The 24,367-nt window shown below is 38.2% G+C and overlaps 1 protein-coding gene and 1 pseudogene across 12 annotated transcripts in view; both read left to right on the top strand.

The window, feature by feature from the left end:
- The window catches only part of LOC147499342 (SNARE-like superfamily protein), a 39,526-nt gene that overhangs the window by 12,431 nt on the left and 2,728 nt on the right, over positions 1-24,367 (top strand). For 2 of the 11 annotated variants that reach the window (XM_086561166.1, XM_086561165.1), the window contains 6 exons: positions 3,365-3,422; positions 11,446-11,551; positions 11,713-11,798; positions 13,809-13,870; positions 14,519-14,604; positions 14,908-15,017. In XM_086561166.1, coding sequence (XP_086417292.1) covers positions 11,471-11,551; positions 11,713-11,798; positions 13,809-13,870; positions 14,519-14,604; positions 14,908-15,000 — 408 coding nt within the window. In that variant the 5' untranslated portion in view covers positions 3,365-3,422; positions 11,446-11,470 and the 3' untranslated portion in view covers positions 15,001-15,017. Of the gene's footprint in view, positions 1-3,141; positions 3,228-3,262; positions 3,423-10,241; positions 10,460-11,440; positions 11,552-11,712; positions 11,799-13,808; positions 13,871-14,517; positions 14,605-14,907; positions 15,018-24,367 lie in introns of those variants that run through there. The other 9 variants (XM_086561164.1, XM_086561171.1, XM_086561170.1 and 6 more) reach the window with 9 other exon arrangements.
- Positions 15,014-22,242, top strand: LOC147499343 (cytosolic sulfotransferase 12 pseudogene; annotated as a pseudogene). Its single transcript, XR_015195823.1, has 2 exons — positions 15,014-15,220; positions 15,351-22,242. The product of XR_015195823.1 is annotated as a cytosolic sulfotransferase 12 pseudogene (transcript).

The raw sequence follows: 24,367 nt of genomic DNA on the forward strand, positions 1-24,367 counted from the left end.
TTATGATTAGTTCGATGGTGCATGATCTTTTTAAAAAGTCTGCTTCTTGGGTTATAAAGTTCAAACTTTTCTGTTTTATCAACATTCAAGTCCCCAGATGTTCCTTCAATATCAGACAAAGAGCAAGCAGAATTAGAGTGCCCAATAAATCCACATTTAAAGCAGAAAGTTGGTATATTCTCATAACCGAACTGAATCCATCTAGTGCCATCCACCTCCATGGGTAACATCAACCCAGGTGGTACTTGTTCTGTCACATCCAGCAGGACTTTTGCTCTAGCAATGGCTTCCTCCTGATCAACAGCTTTATACATCTCAATAACCTTGATATTATCTTGAACAAAGCCAGCCTCTTCCAGATTCACTTCAATAATTCCAGGTACCATGAAAATCTCCGGGTATCGAATCAAATGCATCCATATAACAACTTTATCAAAAATAGTATCCGAATTCTCATTATACTCTTCCCATTGAACGATTTGGAAGATATTATTCGAGATCACCCAAGGCTGCTCCTTTATAAGAAAATTCATCATATCTTGGCTTGTTACCCAAATCTGGAAGACATCATTATTCATCATACGAATTTTTGATATTGCTTGCTTCGGCCACAGACTCTCCAGTCCTTATTTAACTGATTTGAAATTTAGTCTTGATTGCAACACCCGACCCACCAAACTCAGCTGGTTGAATTCCTTGATCTTGTCCTTCATCTGTGTAGTTAAGGTGACTGTTGGAGCAGGTTTAGGAGGTAAAGAAATCTTTTTTTCGAAAGCTGCAGAAAGTTTTTCAATTGGAGGGATACTGGTTTCAGATTGCACACCCTTTCCTTTAGAAGATGAAGCCATACTGGGATATAACGATATAATGGCTGGATGAGTTGATAGTGGAGTTATTTCCTTAAACCTTCTCTCTTTATAGATGAAAAAATTCCAAAATCGATACGCATGCATCCATAACATGATTAAATCTCTGTGAGTATAACCAACTTGTAACTGTGTTACTTGTAAATCTGGTGTAGCAGCAAGACCGCAGACAAACTGCCCAATCCAAAAACTCTGCATGTTATTATATTTATCCTCCTGGAGACCCACAAAATTACCATAATTAAACACGTTATCGAGAACCAAGAAGGTATAATTCATTCCAACAGAGAGCTTTTCCTAGATCTGACGGCATTAAACATTCATCATGACTAGATTAGAACGCTGGAGGATAGTCCTCTTCTGAACTCAGGGGAGGATTTTACCAGAAGAGGGGCCGAAGGTTTGAGGACTGAGGACTGCCCCTGGTTATTTTCATTCTTGTTCTATAAATATGAGACTTCCTTGTGAGAGCAGATAGAACATATTGGGATCTTTTTTCTTGGGGACCACCTGTATTTAGAACAAGTGAAGTTGATGCGAGTACCGTTAGTGGCCTGCAACACCCTGTAGTGGCTTGTAGTAGCCTAGGATGGCATGTAGTGGCCTGGCGATGGTTGTACTTTGTTTGGACATGTTAAGGTCGCACCTAGGTGTGCTAATGTGTGTTCGTTATAGTGCACAAGTGATTCCCCTCTTAAAAGTCATCTTACAAACAAATATTTGTGAGTCCCACGAGTACTATTGTTGTTTAGATAATTGCCCTGAGTTTTCTTGTTTCAGGTTAGGCAGGAATTCGGATACCCATATACAGTGTTCTAAAAAAACGGGCTAGGCGGCTGATTAATCGGTGGCTAGGCGCTAGGCGGTCCTCCACTGTACTGTATAGCATCCTAATCGGTGCATAAAACGGTCGACAGATTAATCGGTATAAAACGGTGGATATTCGGTCTAGGCGGGGCTGGACCGTTTTTTAGTCTAAACTTTAGTTCGGCCCAATTCAATTATTAAGCCCAAATATTAGCCCAATTGAAATATTAAGCCCAATAGGGCATCAAACTATCGAACTCGCACCAAATTGAATAAAAAAAACACAGAGAACTCCAAACTCGCACCAGAAAAACTCCCACCAAAAAAAAAAAAAAAAAATTCCCATTGGTAAGATTTTTTTTTTCTTTTTCAAACTTCGCCTAGCTCCAAACTTTGTAAGAGGGGATGGGGTCGGGTTCGGTCGGATACTATATCGAATCCGAATCGAATAGTTTTATAATATCCGAACCCGAATTTATATTCGAAATTTAATATCAACCCGATTATATCCGACTAACCGCGTCGGATAACACAAAAATTCAAAAAGCCCAAAAATATATCGAATTGAACTCTACCGAATCCGACCGAATAAATTAAACGGATTGTCGACCCGAACCGAACTATTCGGAGTTCGGGTCAAAGAAATTATTTGTATCACTCTATGTTTGATTGTTTGATTGAGTTCTTAAGAAATTAATCCTCTACTCGCTAACCTTGACTGGAATCACCCTTTATTTACTTCTAAAACTCTTTGTTATCAATAATACATTAGGTCATTAATACTACATGAACGCCTTAACTACATTAATACTACACATTACTCCTCTAAACCTCCTATAAACGCCTTAACTTCTAACGACTTGCGATTCCATCTGCAACTATCATCTTCACAGCTTCTACCCTGGAATTTGCTACAAAACACACTAAGTAAAGAACTAAAAATTCAAAACTTAGAAAAGAATTACAACACTACAACAGTAATAGTGTAATACTGATAATATATATTTTGGGTAATAAAAAAATACATGTATATACACATTTATAATATTACATATATATATTTAAAACATAAATAAATAGATAAATAAAACCGTCTAGTGCCTAGCACGCCTAGCCGTTTAGAAGGCCTAGGCGCTAGGTGGTCCCTCACCGTACTGCTACCGCCTAGCGTTTTTTAGAACATTGCCAATATATTAATCAATGAAGTTGAGTCTTGGGTGAATTTGATTTAGTTAATGAACATTCATGCGTGAAAAATTCCATTGAAATTTAGTTCAGCTAACTGATAACATAAGGGTGAAGGCTTTGATCTTTATTGTTGTGTCATAAGGCGCACATCCAAGCAGAGGAAATCAGTTAGTATTTTTTGTCACCTTTATCTATTACGCTTTGGTTGGTAAATAAGACACTGATATAAGATTTGGTCCTCTTTAAAGGGGACCATTGCTTCTGACTTGAGTTGCAGATTATTCAATGCCACACACACAATTCACTTACTGATAATACAAATTAAATTGATAATTTTATCTTGCCTGTTTGGCTCTCTGTTCTTCTGTACGACTGATAATATTTTTTATTTTCTTTTTTTCCCTCTAGAATCACAATAATCATAGAATTATCTAATTGTATAGACTTTCTACATGTTATAGTATTATTAGTTTGAAGGTTTCTTATTGTTGATTGATATATAGGACAGGATGGCCTGGCTTGCTGTGACTCAAGGTGACAAAACTAGATAAACACTCAGCGGTAAGGATCTCTAGCTTTGAATTTTTTGAATATGTTTGTGCAAAGTTATATATGCGTATTTGTTGTGAAGTTAGGGTACTGAAGTTCCTGAATTAAATATTATAATTGCTAGGATTTCTTATATCACAAAGTAGAATTGGATCTCGTGTGAACTTTTCCCAGTAATGTAGTCTGAATGTGTAATATCAATTTTGAATTTTATGGACTTTTTCTCAAACTTCTTGCACTTCAGCTGATTGGTATGCTTAGCTTGACCTGGGACACGTTCCCCATGTTTACTTTGTAAAAACTAAAAACTATAACAAAGGTTTATACAATGAATATTTGGCCACTACTGAAGTAAAATAGGTACTCTCAAGTCTTAGCAAGTACTACTGAATACTTGGCCACTACTGAAGTAAAATAGGTACTCTCAAGTCTCATGATGGCTCATGTGCTCATCAAAATATATTCTCCTTGTTCGAAATAGTTATTCTTTTGTCTCCTCCACATTTTCAATGTTTTTGTTTTCAGATTTGACAAGAAATAACAAAATTGTCCAACTAATCCTCCCTTCTCCGTGATTTCTTAATTTCTCCCTCTTCGTATACTATGTTGCATGGGTACGGTACGAGTGTCCGATTTGGACACGTGTTCGACAATTCGGACACGGCAAGCTCTAAAATATCATACATGGGGACACGGCTTATATTTTATTTTGAATTTTTTTATTAAATATATTTATTTCAATCCTCAAAAACAATGAAATTTAAAAAGCATAGTGTTAAGAATTAAAACACATACCTGAAAGGCTGAAACATGGATGCAGTATTGCATTTGGTTGTTTAACGTTCTCATACATAAAGTTCTCGACAGTTGTTCACCTCATCATAAGAAAATAAACCAAGTGATTTTATATAACAAAATGATACATTCATGACATTGCAACATCAGAAGAACAAAGAAAAGGGTTACAATACTTACAAATTTACAATGTTACATACTTGTAGTTGTTAGACTTGCATGTAACAACTAAATGACTAACATTGTTAGTTGTATGTTAATTGTTACATGCAAGTATGCAACACAGCTCAAAAGTAAAGGGGAGCAGAAGACTAACATAATTCATAATTGTCTTCCACTCTTCCCTTTTCAAAAAACAATAAACTGAATAAACTATCCAGATTCCAGAATGACTAACCACTTGACCAGGTGTTTGCAGTATGGTGCTTCAGCAAGAAAACCAAAAAAAGTCTAAAACCACCTCCTTCAAAAAAATACATATCAACTTATCAAGCCTTCAACGCCAACATGTAAGATACGGACATCTCTACATCATCAAAAACAAAATAAACATTAGCAAAATTATCACCAAAAGAATCCATAAAAGACTGATATTATATAATAAAATCATAAAACATTAAGTAACTTACTTGATAAGTTCATGGTTTAAACCTTCAAATGTGTTGTTCAGCCTCTCCTTCTTCAAAGGATGAGGGGTCCAAGTCTTCATCATCTAAGTACAACTCTGCATCTTGTAAAATAGAAGGTCCATCAAGCATCAAGTTCTGACCCAATGAATCCCACGACTTTGATGGTCCTGTCTTGTACTCATCACCGCTTCTTGATAATAGTCGCAAATTGGAATGCACAAAAACTAAGTTGTCCACTCTTTCAGAATCCATCGTGTTGCGTTTCAATGTATGAATATGAGAAAATGTACTCTAATTGCGTTCGGAACACGAAGATGAAGATGACTGTGAAAGAAGCCTGGCTGCCAAAGCTTGCAACAGTGGAGTACTCGATCCATTTGTTGACCACCACACTAAAGGATTCTCTGAACTTCATTGGGTCATAACCTCCCACGTTCCATAGTCTCCTAGCCTGGCAGAAAACTTTCCAAACTCGCTACGAACAACAATTCTTTGGGCATCATTTGGAAAAAGTTTTCGGAAGCATTCTTCACGATTAATCGAAACCTCTCTATCCACATGAGGAGGTTCTCTACCAACACCTGTAGTCAACCATTCATCACTGTAATACTTTGGATTGAGGCTATGAGCCATACAATGCAATGGGGTGTTACTTTTTGTCCACCTACTAATCAACACCTCCTCCACGACATCATAAAAATTACTTTTATCTCTTATCACCTCTTTTTGTTCATGTCGGAAAATTGTTTTTTTCACCTTCTCAATCATTGAATCCCACATCTTGTACACAAGATGCAAAGTAGGGCGGTCCGTGTCACATTCTCTTAACACTGAAACTATGGGATTAGTGAACTCGAGAATGTAATCAACACCACTGATCACTCAATATATTTTCCTTTATCTTGCTTGACTTCTCGGCATTTGGCACTACACCATATATAATATGATATTTGTAACACGCATCTTTTTTGCTTTGTAACACTTTTTTGCCGTTGGTAAGCGCTTATAACCATTAAGAATAACCATTTAGAATAATTGAAAGGATTTCTAAAATTATTTCGAAAGGATTTCTAATTGGACCAAACCGTGTGAAAAAGGTTGCAAATTCAAAAAACCAAAAACACTTCGAAATTTCATGAGAGGGAAAAGAACAAAAAATCGCGCTCATCTATTATTTCCTCAAACCCGAAAACACAACACTCTCCTCCTCTAAACTTGGGTTTCCTTCACTTCCGCCGCCTGCTCAATCTTCTCAAACCGGAAAACACTTCTCGTCTGCCGCTGCTCAATCTTCTCTCTTGATGCCACTGTTCAATCTTCTCTGATTCTCTCTCACTGCCACGCGATTTAGTAAGTATCCATTCACCATCCTCTTCGTTTTCTAGGATTTTCGTTCTTCAACTATCACTCATCTCTCACTTTCGAATTGTCTATTTTCGGTAGGGAATCCATTGCGAAACTAGGGTCGATACCAATATAATTCGATTTTTCTTGCTTCAAAGGTGAAATTTTTATTTGCTTACTTGCTTGAATTTACATAGTACTGCTTCATTTTATTTGAAATTAAGAGTCCTTTTGTCTAATTGAAAATAGAATAAAAGTAAATATATAATTTTGTTTATATCTATATCTTAAATGTAACTATAACTGTAAAATTATCATCCACAATGATCAAGATCACATGGTCTTTAATATACTTTAATGTAGGGATAAATGGGTCATTGCTTTTACTCCTATTATAGCTCTTATTTTTATCTATTCTTAGAATCAAACCATGTGAGTTTAGTTTTGGTTGTGATTCGGGTAATTTGCATGCAATATTTGAATTAATTCCATGAGCCATCTTGATGACATTTAACTCAGACCAAGCATATAATGATGTTCGCTATAAAACTAGTTAATCTGTTAATGTTTTACGCCTAGTCTAAAGTTCGTCAGTGCTATGCTGTCACATTGCCTACTTCCGTTGAACACAGTTCATATGAGTCATCTTGTTAGTAATTTTATGACTTTCAGGTTTAAGTTAAAAGTGTGGGGTATATTTCAGTTTGAGTCATTTGGTCAATTGTTGTAAAGAGCCCAAATCCTTTGTTCTTTCCTTGTTTGTTACTCAAGTACCAACTCATTTAGTCCAACATACATTGAGTCACTCTTGTTTTCACATGCCCACTCAAAATCTTTTTTAGGTATGTTTTTTTTTTTAATAAGCTTTTAGGGTTAGGCATACCCCGGGACCTTTATTAGAATCTGAGATGGATGTTTCCATTCTTGTCCTCCTCAACATATGGACCACCCCTGTATCCTTTCCAAAACTCTGACATAACCAGTTGCTCTAACCCATCTTTGACCTTCTCGAATCTTGCTAACATCTGGATTGTCGATGCAAATCGTGTTTCAGCCACGCTCAACAACTTTAGCTTTGCAAATTGTTTGTAAATGGAGAGAGCTAGTGTATGGTTACTGATGAAGTGTCGAATCCTCGTCCTCACTTATTCATCAATCTCTGGAATCCACTTACATAATTCAAACACAGTGATTTTCTGTAGTGTTAGTTGGCGCACATGTATTCTTGAGTGCCAAGTTCAAAGTGTGAACCACACATGGCGTCCAAAATATACTTGGATGTTGTGCTTCAACAACTAATCCAACAACTCTACAAACAGGTGCATTATTAGTAATGATTTGAACCACCTTCTCCGCCCCAATTTCAGTAATTTCTTTCATAAACAAAGCACCCATATATGCTGTATCTTTATACTCCCCACTTGCATCTTTCTTTTTTAAAACATAGGGCCACTTGGAGAAACGCCCATAAAGTTTATAAGTGGCCTTCTTTGCACATCAGTCCAGCCATCAGAGACAAGACTAACCCCAGTCTTACTCCATGAAGTTTTGATGTTGCTCATCTTCCTTTCAATATTTTCTCTCTCTAGTAAGATGTGTTGTTCGAAGACTATCATATGAAGGGGGAGTGTAACTTTTCAGGTCGTGTGAGCATGCTTACATTATCACATCTCGAAAATATGGAGAACGGGCGAGATTGAATGGTAGACTTGAAGCATAGAACATTCTAGCAATCATACAGTCCAAAATGTCCCTTTCAGTGAGATTGAATGACTTCCCTATTGCAGTGTCGCACATTCTTGTTTTTTTCTTACGCTTTCCATCATGGACTTGCGGTAATGGAACTGAAGCTGATTTAGCTGCATCGGACATAACCTTGCGTTTAAGAGCATTTTCATGATCTGCTTTGAAGATCTTTAGTGTTTGTGAATCAGCAGTGCATTCCTTAACCCCACAACCTCCTTCAAGAAAATGCTTTTTCACTCTTGAATATGAACCACTCCACATTTTTGAACAAAACTTGCATCTAACCTTGTAATTTCCTCCTCCACCTGGAGCCTTGCTTATCTTCTCAACGTGATTCCAAAGAGGAGAAAGTATAAGCTTATCATCTCTTGCTCCTCCTTCGGCTGCGGGTGTTGTTGAGCTTGACATTTATTTGAGTTTAGTTATTAAATACCTTAAGAACTACTTAAGCTTTGTTAATGGTAGGGTCGGTTTGCAATTGAAAATTAAAGGGCTTTAACTTTATCTTTGGTTGTTGTTTTTAGTCTCCATTTTTGGCGGCTTCAAATAGAAAGATGAAATACTATCTGTTGTTTCTTACTTTGGCTTTTACGCTTTTATGGGGCAAAACAAAAGAGGCTGGATTTAGGGCAAAACAAGATGGGCTTTGGGCAGCCATTGGATCATAATTCATCTAAGGCTAAAAATTAGTTGTTTACTTACTTACAAGTGGAGATATCCTATGCTCCCACCTTCTAGTACTAATTTCATCTTTGTGCACACCCAATAACAAATGATTGTATTTGGTTTTTCTAGGTCATTGATGTTTGATATTGCTTTTTCTTATATAGGAAAATAATTTGTTTATAGCTTAATTAGAAGTGTCCCAACTGTCCAAAAGCTCACAAAAACTCTAACATATAGTATTCGTGATCATGGATCATGGACCATATATTATATAGGAACAACTTATAGTAACTCTAACACATAGTATTTGTGATTATGGATCATGGACGATAGATTATATAGGAAAATAGTCTGTTTACAATATCTAACGGCTTACAATATAACTCTAACACGGATCTAAATTGATAGCAAAAATATAATATTGCTCGTTCTTGGTTGTGCTACAACTTATATCTTAGTCAAGCTTGAACATACTATAACTTAACTTGATTATGTCTTTAAATGAACTCTGCTATCAAAGGTTACTTACGAAATTAATTGAGGGTTGATTTGGGCGGAGCTAGTCATTCTATAATTGAGTATGTCTAACTTTGTCAGCACCTATTTCAAATTTTAAGAATCTCGGAGTGTGGATAATTCCATAGTTTACTAAATATTTTTTAACGAGATTAGACATCTTCAAATGAATTGGATTATTGTGAGGTTGATCTCTATGATGTGGAGAACATCTACACCAAAACTTCTAAATAATCATTTTTAGTTTTTTTGGAGTTCGTTTTAGTGCAGTTCTTATAACAATTCCCTAATGAAAAAAAATCAGATTAGTGGTTGAGAGAAATGAGACAATTGGTAAAATAGAAATTCGAAACTATATTGACCTTCACTTGAATTTTGCTAAATATCTCAGTGGATTAGATGATATCAACTTTCGCTTAAAATTTTATAGTTATGTCAAATTTCCATAAAGAATATATACATTATATATTTCCATACAATTTCTATAAATTTTTTTTATAATCACATCAAATTTCCTTAACGAAAATATTGCCATAAACCTTACATCAATTTTTGATATTTACAAGCAGCTAAATATATTCAAGCCAATAAGTATACCCATAAACGCTTAAATCCTTGGTCAAGTCAAAATAGTTTCTTAAAAAAAAAAGAGCAAAATAGATCAAAATGTTAGCAAAAACGTGGCTGATTTGCCTCCAAAAAAACGTGGATTGGTTTGCATCCACAAAAATGTGGGTCATTGGTTTTCCACTTTTCCTCCAACAATCAACTAAAGGTGGCTGATTTGCCTCCACAACATGTGGCTTTAAAAATATCCAAAATACAGCACCACATTGATGGTCCCTGCAACATCAAAAACTAGCCCAAAGTTGGGCAACGCAACATCAAAAACTAGCCCAAAGTTGGGCAACGCAACATCAAAAACAAGTTGGGCAACGCAACATCAAAAACTAGCCCAAAGTTGGGCAACGCAACATCAAAAACTAGCCCAAAGTTGGGCAACGCAACATTGATGCCCAAAGTTGGGACATCTGAAAAATTGATATCCTTAAGACATCAAAAATTGATATCCTTAGGCACAAACAGAAAATTATTTTTTTAAAGTACAACACCAAATTGATGTCCCTGCTACAGCAAAAGTTAGCCCAAAGTTGGGCCACTGTAGTCTGCCCCAGCCTTAAATTGGATGAGTTAAGACAACAAACATTGATGTCCTTCGGTACAACAGAAAGTTATTTTTTTAAAGTCAAAACCGTTTCTTCTTCATCGGGTAGATCTCAAAACCAGGTGCTGCGAAGTCGTCAATGGAAAACCTGAAGAGAAAGAAACCAAAGACAGATTATTAAAATAAAGGTATGTAACTGAAAACTCCACTTACAATTTCTAACTTTCCTCCTAATTTGACTATGAAAAAAACTGTTTTTTTTTCTCAAAGTACTCTGACCACATATCGGTGTCGGTGTCGGTGTCGACACAACACTGGACACAGCGGAAGGAGAGGCGTACCCATGCAACACAGTTCGTATACCTCTATGTCAATCAAAATGGGGTTCTGGGCAACTTTATAGAGTGGAAAACAGCAAAGAATAAAGTACAGAAGAAACAGAACTTGTAAAGGCTTAAATAAAGAAAATATAATGAAGAAAAAAATGAGTGAAAGCCATTAAATTTCTCATATTGATTGAAGAAAGATGAATCAAAACTTCGTTAGAAATCTGTCAAATTGACATAGCAAATCAAGGTCAATAAAATTTTGATTTTTGTTTAAAGAGAGAGAGGGAGAGTTGAGGCAGCCAACCTTGACAGCCTTGACAGAGTGAGAGTGAGAGAAACGAATGATTCAAAACTAGGGTTGAATTATTTGCTGAATTTGCCAAGCAGATTTACCGAATGAATTATTTGCCGAATTTGTGTTATCAAGCACCGCCAAACCTAGCAAATGAAATTTGCCAACATTTGCCAGTTGATGAAACAAGCATCGGCAAATTTATATTTTCCTGGCAAATTTTCAAGTGAGAAATTGTTTTCCCACTACATATTTGCCTAGCAAGTGGGAATTTTATCAAGCACACCCTAAGAAAAAACAATAGCCGAGGAAAGATCTCTTAACAAAATCATTTCGGAGGCATCCTTATTCCGGGTAAGTAGCTGCTGTCAAAGAGAGTCGTCATTATTCAAGTTCGCTATTTTGACAGACTCGTAAATAAATATGTACGTCTTCTTTTCAAAATAATATGTTTTGACTGAAAACATTTTGAAGAATTAGAAATGTATGTTTGGAATTTATTGCACCCATTTCTTCAAAATCATTTTATTTATTTATTTATATGGTAGTGCAGTGCAGTGCAGTGCAGTTTGGGTGTGATGGCAAGTACAGCATGTTTTATAATTGTCAGCAGAAATGATATTCCTATTTACGAAGCCGAACTCGGCTCCGCCCCTAAAGTATGTTATCAATCACTTAACTGGGTGTGGAATTCCAATTATTGTTTGTGAAGGTCGCAACAACATGTTATACTTCCTTGCAGATTATATGCCTAATGTTTTCAAATATATTTAGACTTCCGAATGAGCGTTTGATTTATGGCCCCGTAATCCTGTGACAGAAAGAAGAAACTGCTCACCAACACCAGTTTATATTGCATGCTGCCTTGGATATCGTTCAGGACCTTGCATGGACTACAAGTGCTATGTGAGTTGTCATCACTTGTTTCTTTATATATATATATATATATATATATATATATATATATATATATATATATATATATATATATATATATATTTATATATATATATCGGGCCGGCTACCTTGACATGCTATTCTAACATACCATCTTGACATACCTAGCCAACCGTCAGATCTTGTATAATCTAACGCCCAGATATGTGTTTCTAATTAACAAACCAAACAAATAAAAAAGATGGACAAAACTGACTTTTCGCCTTTTCCATTCTTCTTCATTTACGTGGCTTTTCATTTTATTGTCCCAAAAATTTCTTTCTAAAAGACAACGAGAAAAACGTTGTGATCTTTCTCATTTCCGTTTCAAGCAATGGAGGAGGTGAAGATCAGATTTGAGACTCATTTTCGAAGACAAAATAATGAAATCAAAGATTGTCGAAGTCGAAAATTGCCTATTCCGACCCATTTACTTCTGCTTTGTGGAGAATCCCATTAAAGGGCGGCCGAAATCTTATTTTTTTCGTTTTACTGTTTTTTTTAACTGGTTTCTGTAAAAAAATTAGTTAAGATTAATTGTAAAAGTCAATTTTTTGTTAAAAATGATTTGATTTTTTATGTCTTTCTTGATGCATTTGGGGATTCATCCTTTTGATTATGATAGAACTAGTTAAAAAATGAGGAAAATGGCTACAAATGTTTGATGAAATGTTCCCTCCACGTTTCCATCATATTTTCTGGTTGGTTTCTTTTTTTTATTTTTCGATAATTGATTGGTTTCCTTCACAACCGATGGTACAAGGTCAGGCCAATAATACCTTTTGAAGTATTATAGGTTGTGGGCTAGCAGGACGTGTAACACGAATGAACTTCCTGTTTGGCACCATGATGAGTGGCATATTCATAAGTACTAGAATGTGGATACTCATAGTCACCATTTCTAACTTGGAAACATTGAGTACATGCAGCACATTGAGCCCAAGTCAAATCATTGCCAGTGTCAAAATCTAAATAGAATTGTTCAACTAAATAGTACCAATTTTGAGTTCAACTAAATACAATGAATCAAATGCCATTAGCACGTCAGGTTGAAGCTCGTAGGGTATGTTGATACAGTGGTAGTTTCTCTGTTCTTAATGTCATAATTGAACTCTGATGATGATCGATAAGCACGGTCATAAGATAATTTAACTATTTGGGATGACGTTGAGGCTGAAACCTTTGGGTCTTGTTGTTGCGGCACAAACAATATTGAGAGTGAATAAAATAAATGACAATTAACTGATTCAACTATGAGAACGGAGACGCAAACAAGGAAAGAACAATATTCAGAAAGCTCCCTTGAGAAGCTCCCTTACGATCCAAAGGAAAATATCATGCGATTTCTTTTTCTGAGGAGTGTCGCCATTAACAACTCAAGTGTTTGCTACAATTAAAGCTTGAACTATTGAATTCTGAAACTGGATGACTCTGCCATCCTTATATATGTTGACGAGCTTTTGGAAACAGGGAGAAAACCAATGGTGTTTTGGATGAGCCAAGTGCACAAAGTATATTTTCGCACACTAGTATAATTCATTTTTCGTGAAGTTATGATATCTTCTAGAAATTTGGTTCTTTGGCGCACCAGTTCGAGTGACAGAGAACTAGAGCGAACTCCTTGGTGTCGTGCTCTTGATGGGAAAAAGAAACGTGAGTGAAGAAAAATGTGAAAAGCCACGTGAATGAAGAAGAAGAATAAAAGAGTTTTTCTTTTGTGGAAAAGGCGAAATGTCAGTTTTGTCCCTCTTTTTTATTTGTTTGGTTTGTTAATTAGAAACACAAATCTGGGTGTTAGATTATATAAGATCTGACGGTTGGCTGGGTATGTCAAGATGGTATGTTAGAATAGTATGTCGACCTAGCCGGCCCGTATCATACCAATGTCTAATAAATAAGTTAATAATTGTTTATCAATTTAAACTTTCCTGCTTCAAATACTGACCTACTAATCTTCTGCTTGCCACATTCATGATACAGGTTCTTGAAGGCAGTGGACAGGTTTAATGATTTGGTGGTCTCGGTGTATGTTACTGCAGCTCATATCCTACCTATTTTCAAAGTAGTTTATTTTTTGCTCGGTATTTATTTTCAAAGTGATTTAGAGATGAACTTTCTTGGTATTAACAAGATTAGCTTATATGTTGCAATATTTGGTACCTGGCTAGTGGCTACTTGCTATGCCTTTGTTGCTGGTTATCTATAGTTTAGAAATGAAAACCGGGACTCTGTCCAGGTTATAATGATAGTAACCTATGTTACATGGACATGCCAGATTTCAAAAAACAACCTCGTCGGACACGTGTCCACATATACATGTCGGACACAGCACATGCACATATTGTATTGTGAACTGTGTCAGATACAGACACACGTATCCGTGACAATGTGAATCCTACTAAATCAGAAAAGCTGGTTAATAATATCAATTGCAAACTATTGGGGGAATTGTAATCTGGCCTAATATTGATAATGGACCAATTTGGATTAGTAGGCAGTTATCATGACCAACCTTTAGCTTTAGTACTTAGTTTAACTTGCAATATAATTATTAGGTCAACTCATCTTATTTAGTTGGTTGCTTTTCACGATAGGTTATTGAATATTTTGTTCACCACTTTCCCTGTATATTTTGTCACTATGCATTTTAACTTCATGGCTTTATTTTCCTTGACCCTTTGGCGTTGCACATACAAGATTGATGCTACTTCATGACTCCCGCAATGAAGATGGAATCAAAAGCTTCTTTCAAGAGGTCCATGAGCTCTATATAAAGGTACCTCTTTTGGAAAAGTAATGATTTTATCTCCAATATGTTCCAGAATGCAAGGAGAGGCTGTAAAATGCCGCTAAAGGGTCTAATAGTTGATTTTAAAGATGTGGAGGCAAAGTTTACTCGAATGAAGTTGGCCGTGATTGATAAATGTCTCCCTACATTACAGACTCTTGTTAGCTTAAAAACTTGGAACAACCTGTTCTCAATTGATTTGCATGAAAAATAATTTTTTTTGTTGATGAGCAACCTGTTCTTGCTGTCTCATTTGTTAACTTATACATTTTCCTTTTTGAGAATGGACAGATTCTTCTCAATCCCCTTTACTTACCTGGTTCGCGCATTCCATCATCACATTTTGATACAAAAGTTCGAGCCCTTGCAAGAAAGTATCTGTAGAGCCGTCTCTCAAGGAGGTAGAGTTCTTTTTCATTTTTCATTACCAAGAATGATTCAACTTGCAGTCTTGAGATGTTTGTCTTTATATTGTTTGACCTTTTTTTTATTTCTACTAAATGAAATTCAGAATATTGGTGTTTAGAATGAGATATGTAATAGTTTGAAGCTGAAGCCCCCGGTCTACATTCCTGCTTGTTACATTTTTAAAGACTTAAAAGTTGTTATTCCCCTTTCTTGCTGAACTTGAATGATTTTCTGATTAACCGGCTGTTATTTTTGTTCTAAGCATTAGACAACTATTATTAGATGACCCTGTTTCTGAACAAACTTGTTCACCTTATTAACAATAGACGTAAAGTAACTTTCAAAAAATTAGATCCAACCCCATGATATTTCACTCTGAGCGCCCCATGATATATTAAAACCGGATCAACAAACCAAATTATTGTATTTCCAATTCTTTAGGCCTAACACAATTGGGTTATAACCTATGATGCACGGATACTCCAAAAATGCCATTCCACCCGTATCGGTCGGGTACGATACGGGTACTGGATACTTCTAGGGTATTGGAATCCCTGAAATAGACCTGATTTGATAGTTCTACTCCATGGAAATATAAATTGTTCTTGAGGCTTCAAGCTGTATTGACTTTGACATGTGTTATAATAGTTTTTCACATGTTCCTGACTAACTTTACTCAAAAAACTACTAACATAATTTTTAGAATACACATATTTTAAAATATTCATATTAATTAGCTGTACCCATAGGCCGTACCCGTATCCTAATATTTTGAAAAAGTTGTATCGCACCTCGTACTGCTATCACCGTATCTGTACCGGTATCCATGCATCATAGGTTATAACGGCCTGGTGAGCCAAATCTTGGGAAGATAATTTTGAGTCCATGGTTTCTAGAATTTGGACACGTAACTCACTTCAAAAAATAAAGAAAAAGGAGATGAAGGGACAGAGTTCAATTGGCCGTCGGAGTTTAGGTGGATAGATGTAAAATGGACAATTTAGTTGCTTCTCTCTCTTGCGCTATGTAGAGCTTTCATTAAGTGGACAACATAATTGCTTCTTCTGAAGAGGTGTTGTTCTAATGTCAAAATCTATGGCAGCTACACCTACAGCCACATGACACTTCTATCATTTCTATTCCAAATTAATTGTTGGGCTGTTTAGGTCCTTCCAATAATGCCATATTTGAGCTTATGCACGCAAAAGACCGTTTATCAGGTTTTGGTCCTTCTGACTGACAGTTGATTGAGTTGACCGTCTTTTGGCTGTGAACTAGTCGTTGCAAGATTGAAAAACTCCCAATGGTCATCTCCTTCTTTCTATAAGTAAGGTTGAAAATGAAAACACAAAATGAAAAATAAAAAGTGATGGGAAAGAAAATGAGTGGAAATGGAGTTGTAATCCTTGTTGCATATAAGGGAAAGAAGTTTTTAAGTTTGACGTTGTCCATATGGGTAGGTTGGGTATTCCGAAAAGTACAATATGGTTGGGACAATCAACTGTTAGTCAAGAAGACCAAAACCTAATAAACACTTTTGCGTACCAAATCTCAAATATAGCGTTATTAGGAGGATCAAAACCTAAATAACTCTTGATGCTATTTCTTTTTATCTTCTTATATAAGCTTCTAGAGCCATGTGTGCATAAATCTTCCATACCATACCAATGAATTTCTCTCAAGTATTCCAAACTAATTCACAAGGAGAAGAAGTACCATTAAGCCATGAGTTCCAAGAACTACTCCAGTCTCTTCCTAAAGAGAGTGCATGGAGAGATCATCTCTACCAGTACCAAGGCGTTTGGTATTTTCCCATAGAACTTGAATCCATATTGCTCGCACAAAAGCACTTTCAAGCACAAGACACAGATGTAGTTTTAGTCACTACACCAAAATCTGGTACAACTAGATTGAAGTCCCTAGTTTTTGCTATCACTAACCGCCCCGCTATGCACTTTCTGATCCAAATCACCCCCTGCGTATGACTAACTCTCATGCACTAGTCCCTTTCTTTGAATTTATGTATGGTGATAGCAATGTGTCAGATCTTTCGAACCTTCATTCGCCTAGATTATTTTCGACACATAATGCTTATTATAGTATGTTGCCCGAATCTGTCAGGACGTCTAATTGTCGAATTATCTATCTATGTTGAAATCCCAAAGATACTCTTTTCTCATTATGGCATTTCATGAACAAGTTGATACCACAAAGTAATGTTGAGCAACATATTCCACTTGAAGAAGCTTTTGAGTTGTTTTGCAAAGGTCTTACTGAATATGGGCAATCCTTGGGTTACTGGAACTTGAGTTCAGAATGCCTAATAAGGTGCTGTTTTTGAAGTATGAAGATATGAAGGGAGACACTATTTCTCAGATAAAGAAAATAGCAGAGTTCTTGGGCTGCTACTAAGAAGAACCTAACAGAAGATCCATCCGGATCTACTACTGGATATACTTCCCGATCAACTGCTATTGGTGCTTGCTCTGGTGCTTATAGCCTCGTATATGGATAATAAAGGGGAATTCAAATTTAAGTATATTATGTCAGATCGGATTATTATGTCATGTAAGCAGTGAAACTACTCGTGTAGGCACGTTCCTTCCCTTGTGTGCCGACACGCTCTTGTCAGGTAAGCATTCTGAGTGGAGCGGGATCTCTAACTGGAACACTTGTGCTCTATCTTACCTCCGTACGATAGGGCATTGACGCTGGTAAGTCGGGATGGCGTGGCCTTCTTTTCAGAGTTCGGCCCCTATACTGTGCCAGGGTGGCCAACAGTGACTTCCTCCAGAAACGATGGATCTACTACTGGCCCTGCTCTTTGTTTATGCTCCGGTTGTGCTTTTTGCCCTTTATTTGCAGATCAGAGCTCGTCCGGTTGTTGGGAGAGCTAGTCTTATCCATTCGCTTAGCACAATGATCCCCTCTCAATGGTATTCTATCTTTGGTTAGCTCAATAGTCTATTATTCGGTTAGTTCAAATGGTATACTTGCTGCTAGAAGCCAGAGTGGTTAAATCAATGCCCCTTGAAAAGTGCCCTCACTCATATCAATCTCCCCTGCTCTATTGGCTTCCCTACTCTCTTGCCAGCTGGTCTCTGCCCGTTAGCTCACTATTGTAATGGAGGCTTACCTATTTGCTTGTGCAAGAGAGAGATATTGGAAAGTGCCTGCCAGTAGAGTTTTACCGTTTTTTCCTTCTTTCTGTCTTGCTCTTATTCGTTCGTAGGGTCGTCACCCTAGCTCCCCGTATAGGGCATGTCGGAAGCTACCTTTATCGCTCCAAGAGCTAGCTTGAAAGACTCTCAATGGAATGCGAAACTTACAATAGTAAATATAGTGGAAGTTATATCTAAATTTAGCAATTCAAGATCAGATACGGTTCAGTACTACACTTAGGCGAATGACGTGTTTTGGGAATGTCCCTTCTGATCTGATGAACTCTTGTCGGGACTAGCACTGGATATGGACTCAAACGAAAGGAAGCTGCGAAAAAAGGCTTTTGATGCTGTTGGCTGTGATGTGGCTTGGGAATACGGATCTTGTTCACCAGCAAGGAATAATCACTACACTCTACTTTAGGAGTGCTTAAGTGCGCTATCTCTTTCTGAAATGACCGCTGGTCAGATCCATTTCTCAGATCATCAATGCAAATGAGGGTAGGGTGACTCGAATCATAAATCCAAACAGAAGAACCGGCTTATGAAGTAGGGCCTTCCTTGGGAATACGAACCGTATCCAGAACAATGAAATAGATTCGATAACAGTCCGGTAAAGCCTGATGGAACTATCAAACTGATATAGGTCCAGGTGAGCCCACCCCTTCTTTAAGGAATCTATCCTTGCTTCCCTGACTCTCTCCAATTCAAACAACTGATCTTGTTGCAGCGGAGCCTTACTTGGCTTTCGTGACATTTCTTTATGGCACTGGCACTTGTCTTTTCCATGCTATCCACCAGCTTGAAGTCTTGACCAGTCAACAAATAGAATAGGGGAGTCATTCTTTCGCAAGGGAGAAATAGTGAATAGAATGACGTCTTGTGTCGCCTTTTCTCCTTATCCCAATGCTTCCAATGCTGATGAAGAGCAAAGCGCGGGGAGGAGTGATATGACTGATGCACCTTTTATAGGCAGATCCTTCTTTTCAGCTAGACTAAAATAAGGTTCCCAACCAGTTCAAACATACCGTGTGTGTGTGCTTTCCACATCGATCTTGGCTGGCATGCGCTCTTATTGTCAGATGCCCAGCAAGTGAGTGAACGGCAGTAGAGGCAGACAGGGAAGAGTCAGTGAGGAAGTGAAAGGATGATGCGTGCCTAAGACTTCGGATGGGGAGCGAATCCCTTTGTCTCATTCCGTTGAGCCGTCTCTTGGTTATCCGTAGCTTCTGTCAGCATCCCATCTGTAGTTCCGCTTTCAGTATTGGTGTGGGGGAAGGAGATCCTACCTGTAAGGGGGAAGAAAGCCGTAGGGGGAGATCAAAGCAAGTGAGTGAACGGCAGAAGCCGGAGGTAACGGTCTGACAACCGCTGGGCAATCCAAACCAAGGGCTGGTATTCCGATCGGTCAGTACTGATGGTTCGGTCGGCTCCGTTGGTGAAGAAGATCCTGCCCCGATCAGAGATCTGCCCAATGATAGCAGCTAGCCAGGGGGGGCATGGCCAATCAGCCGGAAGGTAATGATAAGGATAGGAATGGCTGGGTATGGTCAGTTCGGGACTAGACCGTGACCTATAGACTGCAATATGGGTTTCATGGTATCACCTTCATTCAATCTTACAGGTGAAGGCATGAGCATTGGTTGCCTAAAGCCTGACGATCGGAACCGAGAGGTATCCTTTAAAACAAACAGTATCGAACGATCGGCTTAAGCTAGCCGCAAACGCCATGGATTCTCCAGGAATTGAGTAAACATAAGCGGTTGGGCTTCCTATCTTCACTATTTGTTAACAATCAATCTCAGTCTTCCCTTTCTGATCTCGCTAACCGAATGGGAGGAGGCCCATTTTACATAGACCGATGGCATCGATGTCGTAGCCCCGAAACGAAAGGAAAGTAATCGAATAAGGGCAGGCCTGTTTGAATTGGTCAGCAAAAAGCTCTTCGGTCAGATGAGACCTTGCCTTTCGCTTGAATTCCCTTCCCTGCAGGCTGACTCCTTTTGCTAGCTTGCCTGGGACCTTCGATTCGTTACTCTTTCCATAGGGCAGAGCAGCATTCGATATGTATTACAATACGATAACTGTAATTAGCTACTTTCTAAGCAATTCCTACTTTCAGGCAGTAGTGATCGAATCGGTATCTTGAACTGTAAGCTCTGCTTTCTCGACGGCTGCTCCGTAGTTGCTTGTTGAATGTTTGTAGAATCTACCTTAGAAGTTAAAATCACTGATGATAATAAAGAAATTGCTAAAAAAGCTATAGCACTCGCTATGGTTGGTTGCCTCATTGGCATTATGTTTAATGCTTATGTATTAAATAATATAAATGATGATGATTTATAAAAGTAAAAAAGAATAAAAAACAAGAAACATCTCACGCACCTTCCAGTGGGTAGCTCTCAATGAAACCTACCCAGTACCCACTAGAGGTGCCAGAGCTCCTTTAGTTACTCTCCCCATGAATATAGGAACCAAAAAAGCTTTTTCTGGGCACTCTCCTTCTTTGATCCCCAGTGTATCTTGAATGTTCTGCTTTCTCTTTATGATCATTGGACTGAGAAAAACCTTGTCCTTGTTGATGCATTGGCCTGAAGCACTTTGGTATTTGTCTAGAAGCTTTATCAGATTCTTGACACATCTAATATTAGCATTACTGAAGAGGAATATGTCATTAGCAAACATGAGGTGTGATGGGCAAGAGATGCTTGAGTTAAGAAAGAGTCATTGGTTGTATTTTCCTTTCCATGATCATGTGATGAATACAGATACTAAGACAGTCTTCAGCAAAAGCAAAGAGAAGAGGTGACAAGGGGTCTCCTTGTCTGAGCCCCCTTTGAGCGGAGAAGTAGCCTACAGGCCCCCCATTAAACATAATGGAAATGCAGTTGCTTGAGATGGCTCCCTTTATCCAGTTGATCCATGAGTTCCCAAATCCAAACTGCTGCAACACAGTCCACAAGAAATCCCAGTCCATGGTATCAAATGCTTGAGAAATATCTAGCTTGATACCCTCCAAATCTTTTAGTTTTGAGCTCATTGACAAGCTCAGAAGCTAGTGCAATAGCTTGCTGAGAGTTTCTTTGACTGAAAAATCCATACTGCTCTTTCGAAATAACCCTCTGTGCAATAGGACTCAATCTGGTTGCTAGAATCTTTGTGATCACCTTATAGACAAAATTTGAGAGGCAGATAGGTCTTATTCAGATTCTTTTCATTTTTATCCTTCTGAATGAGACTAGGAAGTTAGAATTGAAACCTTTCAGGAGTCTTAAATATTTGAAGTAGTAAAGAACTGCACTTCTCAGATCATGCCCCACTATGTTCCAACATTGCTGAAAGAAAAAGCCATCTGGCCCTTCCGAACTAGATGGGTTTAGGTCAAACACTGCTCTCCTAATTTCCTCCTTGTCAGGCGTCTTGCTCAACAAAATGTTTTCTGCTTCAGTAATCATGGATGGAATTCTTTGGATAAGCTCTGTGTCTGGTTCATGTTCCACTTTACTTAATTTCTCTGTGTAGTGATGCACAATGAAATTGCTGATGCCATCTTGTGATCTAAGTAGCACCCCCTCATTGTTCCTCATCTCTGTAATCATGGACTTGATCTTTTTCATATTTTCCAGGGCAAAAAAATATTGAGTACTTGAATCATTTTACTTATCCCATTTCTCTTTCACTTTCTTGCTCCTATCTAATAATGGCTAATCGTCTTCATCATGATTATTGATGCTTCTTTGCTTATCCATTCTTAAAGGTTCCGTCCGAAAGGGGCCACGGCCGGACTACTCCACTCTGAGATTGAATTTCCTCTCTAAATCATTTGAAAGTAGCTAGAGAAGGTGGTGCCTACATACCTATGAGGGGCTCCTATTCTTGTACGATAGTAGGTCGGTTGATATCGATAGAATGAAGAGCCCATATATCCGCTGATATAAGATCTCCAGTCAAAGTCTTTATTCTTTCTTGCCCCTCTAGGCTGGATTATGAAATAAAACCTTAGGCTTGGGGTATTAACCCTGCACGCTTCGGGGATTCACCAATAAAAAAGAGAAAAGATTCTAAAAGATTCTAGTAGTGGAAGGGCCATGTGATGCGGTAGCACCGTGACAACCGAAACCAAACTCCTTCCTTCTACTTCCAATAAAGTCAATGACGCATCAAGTTTGACACAATCATGAACGTCTGTTCACTCCTTTCTTAGAACATATGGGCTATTCAAAGCATTGAGAGAAAGAACATGAAATGAGGGAGAAAGAGAACAAGCAGACCCAGATGTCACAATAATCTCCAGTCCAATAGCTGCTTCAGCGACTGCAATAGAGTTTTACTTGCTTGTGGAGGGAGGGTAAGACCTTCTTACCTTCACGCGGGTGCAAAGCGTAATCTTTCTATTCTATTTATATTTCTATATTTTTCACTTTAGTTTAGAAATCATCATCTTTTATATTATTTAAAATAGAAGCATTTAACATAATACCAATGAGGCAAGCAGCAGAAAGAGAAAGTCCAATTTAGGCGTCAGGCTTGAGTTTCCTCCGATTGATTGAGTCGGTGGGGAAGTGAGCTGATCTCACCTTTGTTGATCTGGTTGAAGATAGTTATCACAATGTAGCAGGGTCTGTCTGCTCCAGTCTATGACCTACCGTTTGCTTTGCTAAGCAGTACGCCTAAGAGAAAAAAGACAGGTGGCATAGCGATCCCTACCAATACGACTCCGCATCTCGTCCTCAACTCATTTCGACACTGTGAGATCCTATGGTCACGCCTTAGTCCGAAGGGCTATAGGGCTTTTTGGCATTATTAAGAAGACTCCACCTATTTCATTGTCTGTTTACACTCCTGCGCTTATAGTATATAACGTAAGACTTAGCTTGCTCCGAGCCATCTTGTTAAGGAAGGGCGGCTAGGGTCTACTTTTATCATCTGCTTGAAGCCTCTCACTCCTTATAGGTACCGACCCGACCTTAAGATTGATCTTTTGGGACAGCTACTGCCATCCATACTTTCATCTAATCTCGGATATCAATCGGTGCCTAGAGAGGACCCTTCTAAGGTTCAATTCCTCTGGATGCGAGGAGGGGTGAAATAAGAGAATTCAAGTCAATGATCAGCTGCTTTCCCCAAGGTTATCCCACCCAGGCGGTAGCATTGAACTACCATCAAAGGATCCTTATATTTATAAATAGGGTTTCATCAAAGCATAACCGGGCTATTTTGTTTTGTACCAGCCAAGCCCCGGATGAAAATAAGGCAGCTTGAAATGCCAGCCCGCCCCTCTGCGATCAAAGACCAATTCGACCTCTGACCCTATCTGCCTGCTAGAGATGCTTGATATGTGCTAGCCTATTCCGCATATGAGACGGATTACTCCTTTCTTCTATTCTAGCCTCACCTCCCCCAGGGAATGCTACTTGAAACAGGTGGGGACAGCAAGGCCTCCCGATCCTCCGACAAGAAAACAACCCTGTTGGTTGGCAACGTTGTTACCAGGAGTTGACATTGTCAAGGGGTAATTAGCAGTAGAATGGCTGCTGCCACATGTGTCACAAGAGAGATGGCTACTGAAAGTACAATTCATGCTAGGGCAAGCATAATCCTTATTCCCCTCTTCTCCGCATGTGGTGCACTAGTTGTCATTCAGTTCAGCGAGCTCCTTTAACTGGGCACGCTTGTGCTCGTTCATTCCATCAGCTACTGGAATTAGTAGCTTTGCAACCATCCCCACTGCCGCATCCAGCGATTTCTGGTTATCTGCCTCTACCAAGACATGCAAGTCATCGTTATCAGACGGGCTTCAGGTTTGCTTTTCTTTCTTTGATAGAGCCTTTACCCCTTAACTTAATCCTAACTCTAGTCTCCTTCTCATTTCAGCCACCGGAATGGAGGAAAAGAGAGAAGATGCTGCCTTGAACTCGTAATTGAGAGTTTCTTCTTGTTCTCCCTAGACTTTTCTCTCGTTTTAGGACTCTAACGATAGTCAACTCAAGGCAGCCCATGAAACGAGCTAGAAGCCCATTTATACAACGAGAAATCTTACGTTTGAGAACTCTAACGATAGATTGGTAATTTCAGGTAAAAAAACGTGTTCTTGTCTAAAGAAAACAGTTATTGAGTTTTCCAATGTGTGTAGCTGAAGAAGTGAGCTTAGGTAAGGGGACTGAACGGGCTAAAGGTTGTAG

Source organism: Coptis chinensis, chromosome 5, assembly GCF_015680905.1.
Source record: "Coptis chinensis isolate HL-2020 chromosome 5, ASM1568090v1, whole genome shotgun sequence".
Lineage (NCBI taxonomy): Eukaryota > Viridiplantae > Streptophyta > Magnoliopsida > Ranunculales > Ranunculaceae > Coptis > Coptis chinensis.